This window comes from Lissotriton helveticus, chromosome 9 (assembly GCF_964261635.1).
Source record: "Lissotriton helveticus chromosome 9, aLisHel1.1, whole genome shotgun sequence".
NCBI classification, from domain to species: domain Eukaryota; kingdom Metazoa; phylum Chordata; class Amphibia; order Caudata; family Salamandridae; genus Lissotriton; species Lissotriton helveticus.
Window position 1 is genome coordinate 880,517,043 of NC_136070.1, and position 17,947 is coordinate 880,534,989.

Sequence of the window (17,947 nt, forward strand, 5' to 3'; positions counted from 1 at the left end):
TACAGTGTAAATGTCTACTCATCATATACGATTACAGTTTGCTCCGTGGCCGGCCCACGTGGTTATAGGCTCGTATTTGTATAATGAAATTTTCACAATAAAGGTTTTTAAAAGAAAACATGGTAGTAGTATATACATTGGTAAAGTTTTTAATAATAGTCACTGTTTTAGAATCATTAAAAGGCAAGTGAAATAAAGCAGACCAATTACATGAAGGGTAAAAGGTATAATACGCAGGAACTCAGTAAAGATAAATGGTCAAGGGCTGTTGTGTTTTCTACTCCTGCAACATAAAGTGATCGATAAGAATCTCATATTCAGGCGTATCGGCGACTAAGACAGCAGGTCGACCCTCTTTTGCTCAACGGCTCCGTCATGGGACGAAGAAACGCTCTTTTTCTCGAAAAAAGAATATATTTTACTTGCAGGACAGTTGTAAATTTTCCGGGAAAGTACATTAGCCTGGAACATTATAACATATATTTAAGAAAAAATAATGTTCGGAAGTAATAAAAAGCGTAATTTTTAGGTCATATGACCAAGCCTTTCATCATTAGAATAAGAAAAGTAAAATGAACCAATGAAAAGTTTTATTAACAAGTCACATGACTTGTTATGCTTACGTTACGCGCTGCGCGTCGCGCCCCGGATGACTTCCGGATGCGCTAACGCGGCGCGTCATATGACGCATTACGTGACAACGCAGGTCCAGAATATAGTCAAAATGTCTCCACCAACCAGCGGTCGGAACACAACCCCTTTCAGCAGGCTAAATAGTTCTGTTAAATGACAACAGAAGGGACAGGCAACAAGAACCATCAGTCAAAGAGGGGAGGGCTAGTTCTTCTCTACCGGGTTACATTGGGGCGCTACCGGAACTGATCGAATTGGTAGTCTACAGTGTTTCTGGATGTTTCAGACTGAAGCTGGGGTTAGCATGAGAGCACCACCATTTCGTAGCTCCGTCGTGGCCATTCCGCAACCAATCATGGCAGCCACTCTTTATCGTTATTTTGGGCAGGGTGGGTGGCGGAGCCGAGCTGTTTTGCAGCCATCATTGTGTGGAGTTCAGTTCATCTCACTAGTTTTGTATTTGTCATGAGGGGTTGTTCCTAATGTTTCTATTTTAGCGAGGTCAAAAAGAGATCCCATTAGTGGCCTACTGATTTTGCTCGATTCCTTTTCTTTTTTTTTACACGATTTTTCGTTATCTGCAAAGACTTAACAGAGTATTGCGACTCTGTGTCTGTTTGTAAATAGAGAATGAACCAAAGAGAACCAATTCTAAAACAGTAAATGCTTGGATAACAATCAATCAAATGGAGAGAGAAGCAGGCACGACGTATTACAACGGGGGCAAAGGCCTGTGTTAACTACCTTTCACTATCTGCAAAGGGAGAGTACTCCTAATAGAAATGAGGGGGGGGCACCATTCAAAGCAGATCAGTGTGCATAAACACGAAAATGTTTTCACTTACCACGTACTTGACATTGGACAGCTTATGATATTTGCTATTAAAAAACCATTGAAATTCACTGAAAAAACCATAGGTTATAGACCATATATAGTTAGGAATTAGCATTTACAAAACCTTGAAAATTCACTGAAAAAACCATAGGTTATAGACCATATATAGTTAGGAATTAGCATTTAAAAAACCTTATTTTACTCACACAAAACCATTGAAATTCCATATATAGTTAGTTGCACTAACTATATATCGCGCACCCGCAATCCACTGCTGATGATGTCACATATTACATCATTCATGACATGGTCAGTGACATCACTGATGACATCACTGATGACATCTCAAATGACATCACTGATGACATCACTGATGACATCTCATTTGACATCAATGACCACATCACTGATGATATCATTCATGTGACAATACAATGCATCTCCTCACATTTTAATATAACCTCTGTTTCACCCAGTGTTAAATACAGAGTATAATTTTTGAAACCATTGATACACCAATACTAGTTACTACATACGCACTCACTGATTGCTACGTCTACACACACCTTCACTCATTCACCCATACAATCATTCATACATACAATCACTCATCTTTACAACACTATCATATGCACTCATACACCTATACAGACACTCACAGTCTGCCACTCATCCATGGAGTTACTCACACACCTAGTCAGTCCTGTAAAGAATCAATGACACTTACATTTTCTTGTCTATACAGTTAAACATAGAGCACCTTACATTTTCAAACATATACTAACACATACTTACCTTCTTATACAATCATTGATACAAGTACACATTGATCTGCACAGAGTCACACACCTCCCAGCTAGCCACACACACACTCAGTCTCCCATACAAATACTTGGGCAATCAATCAATAACCCATATAGTTAGTCATATAGCTACTGATCAACACATGCAGCAGTTTACAGAACAACAGACATAATGATGCACAAATTAAGACAGTTTAGTCACTAACCCATGCACTCAGTGAGACACATTTAATCACTCACTCATACAGTCAGTCATGCACCTACTAAATCCTTCGTCCAGACACTTACACATCCACTCATTCTTCAATATGTAAGACATATTTAAACTTTACAGAAACAAAAAATCACTGGATGTTGTTATCAGTGATGTCATCAGTGATGTCATTTGAGATGTCATCAGTGATGTCATCAGTGATGTCACTGACCATGTCATGAATGATGTAATATGTGACATCATCAGCAGTGGATTGCAGGTGCGCGATATATAGTTAGTGCAACTAACTATATATGGAATTTCAATGGTTTTGTGTGAGTAAAATAAGGTTTTTTAAATGCTAATTCCTAACTATATATGGTCTATAACCTATGGTTTTTTCAGTGAATTTTCAAGGTTTTGTAAATGCTAATTCCTAACTATATATGGTCTATAACCTATGTTTTTTTCAGTGAATATATATATATATATATATATATATATATATATATAATGTTTTACATTTTTCAAATATTGTATTTTATACAGATAACCCCTGTTACAAATTAGTGGTTTGTAATATGAAAGGCGCAATGAGTCTAGTAATAATTAAAATCTCTCATAACGCTAACAAAACAATAACAGATGTTGTACAGGAAATAATTAAGGACCTCAAGGGTATTGTCACTGAAAACAAAAACAATGTTTTTTATTTCTGTATTCATTCAATTGCTCTCAATGACCTTTTCCCTAAATTGTGTGCAGTTATTGTTTGAACAGCTTTCTAAACAAGGGTATGATAGGACTGCTCATAAAGTAGAAAGAATTGAATTAGCACAGCAAAATGACTATAGCTTACGCTGGGCCCAGAAGAATTACTCACACAACTGATAACTGAAAAGAAAGATGCCCGTGATCTAGACTGAATGAGTCCACTCCCTCTAATGAGATAATTGAGGCTTTTCTGGTTGTATGCCGGGAGTAAGAGAGAGTCTTTTTGTTAACAAGGACTCAATAAACTAAGGGGAAAAATAGTGATTTGATGTCTCATGTACAAAAGCCCACAAATCCTTGAAGGAGGCACTTTATAGAAATCCAAGAAGTGAAATAAGGCCCACCGCTGCAGAGCACAATACATACACGCAGTGAAGAGAAGGTAACTGCACATAAGAGAAGCTGCCTGGGAAACATTCCAGCAGTCAAGTGAATGTAATTCATCCCCATGGAGTACAGATGACCTTCCCAAAATTGAACTAGCAATATTAGAGGAAGAATGGATTAAGCACTTCTCTAGTATTTATACTGCATCCCCTGACAACGACACAGGTTAAGGGAGACCTTAAAAGTGAGGCATTAATCCCCCATCTAATTACATCCATTGCTCAGTTTTCCTTGAAAGAAGCTATCACAGCCATACAAGCGAGTAAAAATAGCAAAGCGTCAGGACCTGATGCCTTCCCAGTAGATTTATATAAAAGCAACATTGCTGTGTGGGGTCCACTACTGACCCTAGTATTGAGGGGCGTATGTGCTACAGGTCTTTTAAAAATATTGGGAGAATTAATCTTATTCCCTATTTATAAAAAGGGTGATCGCCTAAATCCTGCCTGCTACAAGCCTATCTCCCTGATTGACTTCCTAGCCAAGATAGCAGGATGTATAATCTTGGAGAGGCTACAGAATTGGGCTGGAACAAACCAGAAATTGTCCGACGTTCAATATGGGTTTCATACCGGCACTGGCATGATAGAATAAAGCCTTAATCTTAATATAATTATTGGGAAGTACGTGAGGATGAGAAAGGGGATGCTTTATTTAGCATTCGTTGATCTCTCATCAGCTTTTGACTGCGTGGTACATGACAAACTGTGGTCAAAAAATAAAGACTTGGGGTAGAGATCCTGACTATTAGTTTCTCGAGAGACCTTTATACTGGGTGCAGAGCCAAGGATAGATATGGCGCTAGAGGAGAATGCACATAAACGTTTGGCGTGGAGAGAGGGGTGAGGTAGGGTTGTGTCCAAGCTCCTTTCATCTTCTCACTATACATCAACAGTGTGGGGGAGGAGTTAGCAGCACTTGTAAAAGATCTTGCACAAATAGGTATGCGCCCTGTCCCGGCCCTCCTTTACGCAGACAACGCAGTCCTTATGGCTCGTACCCCTCTGGCCTTTTAGTTGCTGCTTGCAAGGTTTGTCAATTATATGACAGAACTGGATCTCCAGGTGAAGCAATCAAAAACATACATTAAGAAATGCTGAAAGCAAACCATGAAATGTAGGGAAATAACAATATCTGGTTCAAAGATTGAGTTCACTGACACCTTCTCCTATGTAGGGGTCCTATTCGATAAAGCCAGTTCTTGGAATAATGCAATCGACAATAGACAGCAACTATTCACTAAGGCATGATCGGCTCTTAGAACCTTTGCAATACGATTGGGCTCAAACCCCCCAGAGATGATGCTGAAGATCTACAAAGCAGAGTGTCTCAGCATAGCTTTGTATGGGTCGGGTATATGGGGACATAAGAAGTGCGAAGGTGTGCATGTAGTAATAAAAAATGATTTTTTTAGATACCTCTTGGCAGTCCCAAAAAGTACCTCACTATACTTATCTCATGCTGCACTTGGTGCTCTCTTTGTTACACACATGATTAAGATAGAACCAATTCTACTGTGGCACAAAATCTGGACTTCAGCCCACACAGATCTTAATTGTGCACTAATTGGTGATTGTTTAAAACCAGCCTCGTATCCATGTATAGCATGGTTGGCGTATGTCCAGAGGTTCTTTTGCGACATGGCGCACCCAGAGTACTTTGAGAAACTTGAATCATTGGGAATGATTAGTAGAAAAACACTAAAAATGGAAGCAATGGTATATCTGGACACACTAAAAATGGACTATTGAACTTGGTAAACCTAGTGTTTTAAAAAATCAACTGTATTTAACTACTTTTAATATACAGCCATATCTTAAATGTGTTTTAAATACTCGTCATAGGTATATTCATAAGTGTTTAAGATTAGACATATTTCACAGGTTAATTACCTTTCCCATTATGAACGATTTGTCTCCAAATCTCCCAAACTGCCCTTGTGATAACAGGATGCCTCAAGCTACTCTGCATGCGGTACTTTTCTGGTAAATTTTACACTATGTATTGAAAGAAGTATGTTATCTCCCTTATTAGACACATGTCCCCTCTACAATGTCACCCTGCATACTTGTTTTTACAATCTTTGACAAAATTAGACGTGTGCTGCTGAATGTCATCATTCCTATGGGCTGTTTTTAACGCTAGGAAAAAAAATTCTAGTTCCTTCCACATAGTTTACATCAAAAAGCACAAGTATAAAGGAGAAAGGAAATGCAGCAGGGGCAATTATAATTATAAATTTTTTTAACAAGATGTGCCTATGTTTACACTATATATAACTGTAACTTATTAACATAAAGCAAAATGTACTTGATGAACGTTTTTATACAAGGGCTTCATGTTTTATACTGTAGGAAGTGTAATCTATTATTGGAAAGCTAAATGAAATGTATGTATCAATGTACTTTGGACTGTTGCTTGCTTCTGTTATGTGCAATTGCTTTTATGGATGTTCTTTTTTATGATTCTGAATAAAGATCTATTGATTGATTGATATGGTCTCAAATGTTGTGACATTTTGTTCCACAATATTTCTGACAAAGTATTTTAGTAGATTATATAAAAGCATGTGAACACAGTCTTTATGTTAATTATAGTTTTTGATAGGATATTCATATCATTGGTTATTGCTGTATATTTTGTCATGTAACCCAACACAAATTTCACAGGGTTCTTCTTTAGGGAGGAGGTAGAAATCCATGCAATCCGAATGTACTGTCACACTTCACATCACTTGTTGGGACTGCACAAGTTGGCTGAATTGCGGGATCACTGGGTAATCAGTTGTCAGGTCCCAGCTGGTTACTGGTAGCGCAGTCTCAAATCCTATTTATAAGGTCAGTGCTGTGTTCACGCATTCGCTCTCTGCTTGTAACTGGAGACAGAGAGTAGCGCGATTTAGATGCAAGTGATCCTATTTGTTACACTTCCTGATTGTGCCACTGCTTTGGAACATTGGCATTCTAGCCTCTGGGGAACTGTCGGCCATTTTGTGCGCTCGCGTGTTTACACGCGGCACACTTCAACAGTCATTCCCCTGGCGGTTAGACGCGTCTTTTTGTGCGCGTTATTTTGAACCGCTTCAGTCCTTTTTCCGAGCACTTTGTATTTAGGAAATTCCTCAGAGAAACGTTCCGTTTCTATTTCCAGCGTCTTTGTGCACTTATGTGACGATTCCGTTAGAACCGTCTGAGTGCCCTTCCATTGTGCTTCGCATTTCTGTCCAGAGCTCCTGCGCAGCCTTTGATGACTTCGAGCCAAACAAGTGGTCTGGTAGGAAGAGACTCATATTTACTGTGGAGCAGACTTTCAAGAAGGCGGTAAGAAACTCTCTCTTGTTAACCGCTACTGCCAGAGTCCAGCAGCATCGTGTTCTAGAGACTAGGTTGTCTTTTTCCAGTGACGCAGTTTCTACGGACTCCTGCCACAGTATCCAGTGTGTTGAAGGTGGCAAATGTTAAGACTGCACATTTGTAAATAGTTACCTATCCAGAACTAATCTAATTCATACTCAGTGTTCGGTCAAGCAGTAACTATCGACAGCCTTCCAGAGTGCAGAAAACGTCAAGTATAGTAGGGTATTACTTGATATGCATATGAATGATACAATATTATACCACCTTTAAATTCTTCAGCTGGTTGGAGTTTCTACACACTGTTGAATATTGCTGCTCTCCTGGATACGTTGTCTATCTTTGAAACTCATTTTTGAATTCGTAAAACAACTTACAGAGAGGGGCTGTAGTCCATACAAAACAGGTATATAGTTGAAGGGTTGCTTAGTGTAGTTAAACCAGAGTTATTTTGGAACTGTAATAATTATTTGCTTACTGTTTCAGGCGATGATCTACCAGTTAGAAGAGTCGTAGAAGAAACCTGTGTGGCAGTCTCTCTTTGTTTATCCACTTCCCCTTTCCCCCACATTCCTCTGGGTTCAGGGGTGTATGGGAGTTGGGAAATTCTCATCTGAAGTAGTTTCCTTCTAGCCGTCTGCTCCCACGGATTCCAAGAAATTTAGGTACGCTTCTTGACATCAGTGCGATGTTTTGGGCATCAGTATTGTAGATATGAACATTTAGGAACCCTGAGGAGGCGATATTGAAGGAGGCCTTTTTAGCTCTTTGGGAGTGCGCTCACAGCTGTGGTGAAGAGTGGACTGTACAATAACATGCTGGTACTACTACCTCACTTCCCAAGTGTTTGAACTATTCATTTTATCGGACTCTAAATGACATGCACAGAAGGGAGAAAAGGGTGGTTTGAGGCCAGATGTGCACTGGGTATTTTGTTAAGTTGCTTCTCTTCCTCCTAGAGAGATTTGATGTTACTAAGGCACAGCACAAATGTAAATTAATTGTGGCAAGACTACACAACTTTTGAGGTGTGGCATGAGTTCATAAGGACATCATTAATTTGGCCTTCAATGTGTTTTTTATGTATGTTATAAGGTGCTGGGGAGTTTTATGAATTTCTATGGCTTTTGCTATTTTTTGCACTCTTTTTAACTAGGCACTTGCACTTTCCATTTAGCTTTTCATTTGCACTTCCAGGCATAGTGAAAGGTTGCTCTGCTGGTTGGGGATAAGCAAATCAAAACCAATTGTGTTCTCTCATTGCTAGTAAGAAATAATGGTGAAGGTGTTTTCCTTTAAAGTGAATGGGTTGAACAATACTAGTAAGAAACAATCAGTGGAAATTTAGATGAAGACTCACAAACCCACAGTGCTTTATTGCAGGAGATTCATATCCTTTCTAGGAGGATGTCTAAGTTAGATCTGTTTAATACTTGGATCTGCTTTTGAAGCTTCTTCTCTCTGTAAGCGGTTCTCTGAGACATAGCCATTTTTATCAGTAAACATGTTTGGCTGCCGGTCAACAGGTAGCAGATATAGATAGGAGGTGGAGTTGGGTGGATTGCACGTTCGATCAAAACTGGGTTACACTGGTCAATGGATACAGCTCAGTCGAAGATTATCCTGCCCCATTTAATCATTTACCTTTGTCATTAGTGGTTGCTGAGGGATTGCTGATTATCGGGGGAGATTCTAATTATATGAAACAGCCATACTTCAAATCATTTTCTTGTAAAAAGATGCAGTTGAAGCCATAGACTGCTAAGAGCATCTGTAAACTCCGGAGGACCTGGGGTTAATAGATCCATGGAGAGTGGCCAATCCTTCTAAGAGAGAATACACCTGTTTTTCAGCTTGGTATAAAATAGCAGCTTGCCTAAATTACGTTTTAATTACACCTACATTAGGGGTTAAAAGTGTGAATATGCTGCCTATTTTTTACTGACTACTAAGCGTTTGTGTTTGGAAATAATCATTAAAAATCTAGGCCCAAGAAACCAGAGATGGGTATTTAACATTTGTTTTTTAGAGGACAAAAACTGGGTGGGATCCTGTAAAATTGAGATAGAGAGCTTCTTGGAACAACATATGGGGTTTCATAAGACTTGTATAGTTTGGGATGCAATGAAGGCCTCCCTGCGGGCCTTCATTATTTCCAGGGACATAACTCAGAATAAAGCCTTGATAGATGAAGAGACAGGATTGGAGAATCAGATCAATTGTGCACACAGAAAGTTTCTGTAGAATAGCTAAGGTGGTAAGTGGAATGCACTGGGGAGCAGGAAGGAAGCTCTGCAAGATGACTACTCTGGTAGAAATTACAGCTAAAAGGTTTGTTAAACACTTCCCACTAAAAACAGTAGGACTGCATACTATTAGGAGGACAGAACTTTAGAACGTGGGGACTAGGCCCAACTACACCATCAGACACTGTCGGCTCAGTGCCACACCCGAACTCCTCACGTTACTCGGATGGCAGGCGAAACACATTTTGTTCTTTTTCAAAACTAGAAAGATAACACATGTGAATCTGATTACCATAGCATTTCTAGTCATTATGAATAGATTATACTTTTTCAATAATATTCTTTAAAGCAAGTAATCTGAGTCTTGTACCACTCAATCTGATATTGCTCCAAAGAAATACATAAAGCAAGGTAATTAGATTAGATATCCAGGGCGATGTCAGGGTAATTTTTTGGGGACTAACTAGGAGTAAGGTACTGCATGCAGGACCAGGATTTGGAAAGGAAGATGATGAAAATAATTTTTTTCATTAGTTCGGGATTGGTGGGTGCATTGGTTTTTAACGTGGGAATTGTGTGCAACTATTTGACATAAGAATAATGTACATGTATTATGGGGCCGATTGCAATGTCATATGGAAAGCCTCCAACTGACAGTCGGATTCTCCTAGACGGTGTTGGAACCCATCCGCCCGACTCGGTTGGATTCCAGTCCAGCTGTCCACTTACGATGTTCAAGGTTGGAAGGTAAACCATTTGGTTATTCTGAATCAGTTCTGCTCTGCTCTTGGAGTATCAGTGTCGGTCAGAGATGCATTGTACAGCTCTATGGACAGCGTTCCTGACCAAGCAATTACGATGTCGGTTTCCAACAGTATTTCCGAGTTGTTTTGAATTTTTTATGTACTATGTTGTTCAGTAAAGAAGCACATTATGAATTTTGAAGTCCAAATGTGCGTGTATGACTGTTTAATTGCCTGTAGTATGAGACTATGCGATAGGAGTGATCTAGTTTAGTTACCAGAATTAAATGATTATTCAAAAGGGATGCACAGGGTTCAACCATTACCTGGTACTCAAGTTGAGGGAGAATTTCTCTCACAGGTGCTTTAGCTTAAAGTTTAGCTGGGTAGTATGTTTCCACTTGCAGGTCGGTGCTTCCAGGTATATTGTGATAAGGGGAGTCTTTATCCCAGCTGACATGGTTGCAGTATAATGCCAAGACTTGTTGAAGAGCCCATTCTGGGTATATGTTTGTTTGACCTCTTTAAGGACAAGCGCAAATTTGGCAAAATTACTTCCTCTCCTGGTGGGGCTGCTCTTACAAACTCCTGTGGCAAATCGACCTTCATGAAAAGAATGTCATAACTGGGGGACTGATTACGAGGTCTTGCGGAAAGCCTCCGACTGACTGTTAGATTTCCCTACACCGTTTCAGAATCCATCTGCCTGACAAAGCCAGAATGCAATCTGCCCAACCGATTACGATGTTCGCAGTCGGAAGGGAAACTGTTTGGTCATTCTGGATCAGTTCCGACCGGCTCTCTGAGAATCCGTGTAAGTCAGACCTTCATCGTGCAGCTCTACGGGCAGCGTTTCCGACTGAGCAATTACGATGTCGGATTCTAACAGCTTTTCCAACTTGGACTGTCTGACATGAAAAGGGTGTCAGAAACTGACTTTGGGGGCTCTTAGCAGGCCCCCTTACTTACTGAGGCTTCCAGTTTGGGGCTGAGGGCCTATACACGGAGCCCCCCTGTAAAACCTTGCACTGTATGGCAGGCACCATGGGGTGCCTATGACAGGGTGCAAGGTTTTCCATAAAAAACCCTTTTCCCCATAGAAGCCAGTGTTGTCGGTCGAAACACAGGCTCCCATGCAAGTCAATAGGAGTCCGACCGAATGGTGTTCTGAAGCATTACAATCGGTCCTGCAGAACCACCAATCATGAGCATGTTGGAACATATAATGAGAATAGTCAAGCAGAAAGTTTCTACACATGATAGAGGATGACAGAACTTCAGAATGTTGGGACTGAGTCCATCTACACCATCAGAGACTGCCAGCCCAAATTCTGGCTAGCTCACATTGCCCTACCCAAACCCCTAACCTTCCAGGGATGTTAGGAGATTTTGGCAACCTTGGACATGATACTCTGATCCCTAAGGGAATCCTGATAACAGATATTAACCCCTTCACTGTTTACATATGCATGCCTATTGTAAACATAAGAATGACACAAATAGGGATTTTGATACATTTATTGAAATAATTGTAGTCTTGCATAGGAAGCATGAGCTACGATTATTAGGCAGCTAAAACAAAGCAGAGTGACCAACATTATGAACATGGTGAAAATATTAAACTGTCCAACTATGGCAGTCTGATTTCTATATATTCTACCTATCACTACCCCTATGCTGAGAGTATAGTTGATGTATCCTCTGCCCAATCTCTTAGGTTAGGCTGAGCGCCTGAGCGCCTGAGCCCCATACCTGGATGACATGGACAAGGAGTTCGCCTGAAGTAGGATTGGCAATCCTTCTCTGCAGGATTGAAGAACAGCATCAGCAGGACTGCATGTGAAACACAGCATTCATTCCAGGACAGCCATTACCGGACTGCTCCTCTGACCCTTACAATGGCGGTGCACCGTTTATATATTAAAAACCAAGCTGTATTAGAGGTCCAGCTCTGATGCAATGATACGTCTAGATGTTAGAAGCTGTCTCTGAACAGGCAACACAAACACAAAAATATCTTGTTCTATGTTACTAGCCTTCTAAAGAATGTACAGAATATGTAGTGAGAAAGGCATTCTAAAACAAGCACCATGTACAACATCTTTTCAGAATAATACTATACAAACAAAACATGTAAGATATAATATAGCTAAAATGATATCTGATAAAATGTGTACAATGTAAAATTAAAATGGAGCACAAAAGTGGTCTCAAGAAGGCCTCACAACAGGTTTACAAATATAGTAATTTTGTAGGGAATGTTTTGGCTTGGCAGGCACTATGTGCAATACAATTACAAAGGATTAGTGTCACAAATGGGGAGACTCCGCTCATTGGAGGATGATATTAAAGTTGTTTTCTTACAAATGTTAGTAATTTTTATAATGCTCGGTCGGAGGTCAACCTGTTTCAGTTAAATTCTTTTTTAGATCCTCTTCCGATAAAGGCTCTTTTATATGTAGATACTAGAGAGCCTCCTTTCACTAAACGCAATTTGTAGCCTGTCCGGAGGTAAGGTTTGTTGCCCGACCAATTCCTTGCAAAATTTTATAAGATCTTTTCAGTGGTTCTAAACACATTTTCTTATTGATGATAGCTAATTTCATTTTTAAGGATGAACACCTAACCCCCCCCCCCCACACCAGCAAGGGAATGTCCTTCATTCTTTTTTCAAAGGGCAAGGATCCACCTGATCTCAACACTTACCAACCAATTACCCTCTTAAACACAGATTTTAAAATCAAAATGAAACTATTGGCAGATAGGATTAACGAAGTGGTGTTGTACTTAAAACAGAAGGATCAGAATAGTTTTATAGCTGGTAGGCAATTGAGCACTAACATTAACTCTACAGAGATAGGCTTAGTGAGGGTTCAGCTCAGAACAAGCCAGTGTTGACTGCTCTCTCCTGTTCTTTAAGCTATTTGCATTGAGCTGTTGGTGGCAGCAATTCTGAATGATATAACTTTTAAAGTACTGGTCCCTTTTAGGGCTCAGATTAAATTGTATGGCAATGACTTCATGCTTTTGCTTGCTCCTTGGGAAGAAGGTCGGAGAAGAGCCTTCGATATTCTGACAGCCTTTTAATCGCTGGGAGGGTATAAGGTGAATAGAGCCAAAACTGATGCCATTTTGTGCAATTGCACAACTGCAGAGCTTATTCTGCAGTTTAGAGCCTGTGTTCATGCCCCACCCTAAGCAGAATTTAGGGGTCCATTTTTAAGAAGTCAATAATAATCTATATGATTTGAACTATGGACCATTACTGATTAAGGTCGAAAATCTGTTTTCTACAACTGTTTTCACATCCTCTTATATGATTGGACCAGGGTGCCTTCATTAAAATGGCCATACTTCCTTTATTTAATTTCTTAATTACGCAGCACTATGCACTATTATCTTTCTTGCTGAAATAAAGGTAATGATGTTTTCTTTTTTATGGTAAAATACTACACACCTTATATCTCAGCATGGAGGAAGTGGGGCTAGCTCTCCTTTGCTTCAAGGTGTACTATTTTGCGCATTTTGCATAGTACACGTTCAGATTAAGATAAATGCTGTATTTTGCCACCTTCAGAACACATTTGTGGATTAGATGCAGGAAGAATCTCAAATTTGAGACTTGCTTAGACATGTCAAATAGCCAAATAAAGTTAGATGTAAGACCATGTAAGGGCTCTTAAAGAGATTTTGTAAATAGTACTGTGAAAGATGGGACAGGAATGAATTTGCGAATCTGAGTGATTTTTTTATAGAATGATTGATGTAAAACACGGGGTGAGATAGAGTCATTGGAGACTTACAATACAAGATGGCTGTTGTGGTCTTTTGGCACTCTACTCAATGTGCTATTTAAGATTAATCCTAAAAATATGCTAACTAAGAAGGAGTTGGTATTGAATTTGGTGGAAAACCTTTATATTAGGAAGATAGGTCAGTAGAATGTATACCTGTTATCCTGTGAGAAAGTAGGCCTGCATGTATGGATTTTGACAAAATGGCTCAAGGAAAAGAATGTGATATTATTGAAGTGGGTATTGGTGGCGAACCAATGAATTTAACTTTTCTATCTTGAGGAGGGCCAATTTTCCAAGGATGAAGTCCTGAAAAATTGCTGGTATTTTGCCCCCCCCCAATATTTGCATAAATTGAATCAAAACCTCCTGAACCAGTGCCTAAGGTGTGAAACGGTAGAAGTTGGAGGCCGGGCTCATATACTTTGGTTTTGTTGTAAACTCTGCCATGTTTAGGTGGGTATAGGTTTCCAAAATATGTGCAGGGGATCCAACTACTGTAAAACTATGTGCTGGCTCTGGTGGGCGAATGTCCTATGTCAGGTATACCAATAAGAATATAAAAGCTGCTGTATATTGCCAGGCTGTTGGCTCGGCCCCTGATTCCTCGAAGAGGGAGGTCTAACCTGGTGCCCTGTTTCTCTGACTAGTGGGAGAAAATGAACAAGGTCAAGGAACAGGAAAAGATATATGTGGTGAGATTTAGCAATTAAAAGACTTTTGGCACTACTTGGAGATTTTGGGGAGAAAAGGAGATTCAGAAGGGGTGGGGATTCTGACTAGAGGTTAACTAGGCCTGTTGAAGGTAAACAGCTGTCTGCTTTCCTCACTTGCCTCTATATGGCATCCCATCTATTAATGAAATTTGCTTTCTGGTGAATAATTATGGGGGCAATTACAAAGTTGGGCAGACTTGCGTCTTCTCGACACCATCTCGTAAACTGGAGCAACCAACCTCTGGTCGGCAGTCCCCCCAGCCTCATTAAAATGCGACAGAACACTATTTGATCGCCTTCTGACATTTCGCTATGGTGGCATGCATTACTGCTGTAAACCCGCAGTAATACATGCTTCCATCCCAACTGGAAGCCGCACAGACAAACGGGCCCTGCTGGGGCCCTCAAACATTCTTTCTGACATGGTTTCCATGTCAGACAAGTCGGCATGTAAACCATGCTGGAAATCGTGCATCATAATCCCAAGGGCAGATAAGGCCTGCCCTCTGGGATTACGAGCCAGTTCCGACTGGCCGATGGGCTCCTTGAGCCCATCGGAAGCCTGCCGAAATGACTGGCCGGTTTCATTTCTGACAGGCTGATACATAATTAGCTGGTCAGAATTGAAACCAGTGATGGGGTTCGTAGAGCCTCCGAGCAAAAGTCGAAGTATTTCCGACCTCCATTCCATTTTAATAGGCCCCTATGTATTTATTTATTTACAATAAGTTGAAATGTTTCTTTCACCACTGTACCACTGAATAAAATAAACAATAAAAAACATAAAATATCACAAGGTTGGATAAACAGCATTATTGTTAATAAAGCAAATGTAATTATGGGGGAGCCTTACTAACATTTTGTGGCAGGTTTGCTTCGTAAACACTACGCATACTGCCACAAAGTGTTGATTTTTTGGGTTTGTTTTGCGCTGGTAAACAGCCCTAAAGCAACACAAACTAACACTAAGCTCTACTTGGGTCAAGAACGGAACATTGTCTTTCCCATGCAACCACACGTTTTTGATGCAATCACAAAAACAAAAGTAGATAGGAATTTGTATCATTATATTATGCATCCATTAGGCACACGTAAAAACTGAGAAAAGTTGTATTGTCCCAAATTCTTTTTAAATTTTGCATGTGTGCCGTATTGTACAGAACATTCAAAGTTAGAAGATGATTTATAAATGTCTAAGCATAGTATTTTGTAATAGAAGGGTTTTCTTCCAGGACAATACAGATGCTTGTCATCAGGCACACACCTGTGGAGCAAGGGTGGGTGCGTTGATATAAAGAAGCCTAAAGTGCTTAAAGGAAGAGAGAAAACTGTGCCATATATTAATAGATATGACACTGTTATACTCTCTCCTATCATACCACGCAGCACAGTAGCTTTATTTTTGGAGTTGCATGAACTAATTGTAAAATTGCCCCTTTGCCTCAAGCAATAAGACTAGCGTTTAAGTTTGCGCTGTACGTTCTGAAGGCCACACTATTACCTGCTCCATTCTGATGAGGAAACAGTCAATGAAGTCCCGGGGACAGTTACTGTCCAGTGTCTCCTGATGCAATTTCACTTGCTCCCGGAGAATATTTTCAAGTTTCAAGAAATTTTTGAATATTCTGTTGTGAGGTCCAGGCAGGTAGTACATGGCTCCAGGAAACATATCATACATCTGTGAAGGTAAACATTGACGTTTTTGATCTTTTTCCATTTATTGTTAGAACATATAATAATATAAGATATTTTCTGCACATATTTATTGAACCAGAATAGAGGCAATGTGAACTGTTTTTTTAGTTTGGAGGTAGATTGGTTCTGAAAGGAATAACTCCTGACAGAACATACAAGGACTAAAAATAGAATATATAAAGTCAAGTTGGACCTATCACATTTAATCTTAATGTTAAATCGCCTTAGTTTATAGTTGCATTATCTTTTACTGAACCGATATGTTTATACTATGTTACAATCAAGCTTTGCACTGTATAGACCACCTTACAGAGTGCAGAGTAGGAATGCTAAACTTTCATGCCACATAGAGAAGGTTAATGTACAATTCTAAAAGCACCTACACGTTATTTATTAAAATATTTAAGCTTCTCCCATGACAGTTACTGGAACACAACATAACACAACAGATGACTAACCTCAGGTCTTTAACCATTCTTCATAAAACCCAAAAAGCACACATTACCATAGCACCCCTCCACTGGTCAAGTATGGCTTGCAAAATATTAGACAAGGTTTGCTATATTTTTGTATCTCAGTCAAATACGTCATAATAGGTTGTGATGCTTTTTCTAGCATATTTATTCAGATAAATCAATAAGTATATGGAAGGAGCTCTGTTGCATTGCTAAATATCCCTAACCTAGAAGTTCTATAATAAAAGTGAATTCCAAAGCAGATCGTTCTTATATAGAACCAGCAGTGGGCAATAGTTCTGTATTTTTATTAACTGAAAATTTATTGATTTATGAATCTACATGTGTGGTTGTGGTTATGGTTTGTGGGTGAAGGCAGGTCTCATCAAAGGATGGATGAATGGGTATAAATGGGTGCAGAAATTGCTTTACAAAAGAAGATATTCTTATCTCTTCTGCAAGACCTTACAAAGTCCTGTAGTGCAGCACCACTATTTACAATTCACGACCAAGGAGGAGCTTTACTAAGATTCTATGCCTTGTTTGCATAACAAAAGAGACTCAAATCAACACAAAATCACTTTTTCTAGTTTACTTTCCAGCGCTAATCTTGTTTAAAATGTGTGTGCAATCCCAATCTGACCAATTACTTGCTAACATTAAATCTTTGGAGCATGCCTATTATCACTCTAAGAATGACAACTCTTTAACACAATTAATCAAAGCTAAATTTAATTTTAATAGGTTAATGATGAATACTGCTTCCAATTTCTTGTTGAAAAGCAGTGCTTGTTATTTTTGTGGTCAAAACAAGATGGGGAAATTGCTTGCAAATTATTCAAAAATGAGAAACAATATAACCAAAATTGAGTTCATCCAAATGATGCAGGGATTTCAATCTTTAAGGATAAATATATTTTATATGAATTTGTTCATTTTTATACCACATTATATTCTTCAGAAACACAACCTACAGAATTAGATTTGATTACCTATTGTCAATCTATTTCTCCGCCTCCCTCCCATCATATTAATTTCAATACGTTAGTAACTGATATTTCACTCTCAGAGATATCTCATGTAGTCTCGGTCTTATGTAGAGGGAAAGCTCCTGGTCCAGTTGGCTTTACTATTTAATGTTATAGTCATTTTTCTAAACAACTTCTTCCCTCTCTCTTACTTCTAAATACCTTTTTTGAAAATGATAGGGTTTCTCGTGCCTCCTTCCAAGTTGCCATGATCTGTTTAATTCTTAAAGAGAGTACAGACCCCTCACAATGAATGAATAAAACATTTCTTTAGCCCGTAGCTACCCGAGGG

General features: G+C 39.4%; 1 protein-coding gene across 1 annotated transcript in view; it reads right to left on the minus strand.

Annotated features, from left to right (window-relative positions):
• LOC144781949 (cytochrome P450 2G1-like) overlaps positions 1-17,947 on the minus strand; it is a 436,288-nt gene that overhangs the window by 319,817 nt on the left and 98,524 nt on the right. The window contains exon 5 of the mRNA XM_078661040.1: positions 15,979-16,155. Coding sequence (XP_078517166.1) covers positions 15,979-16,155 — 177 coding nt within the window. The remainder of the gene's footprint in view (positions 1-15,978; positions 16,156-17,947) is intronic.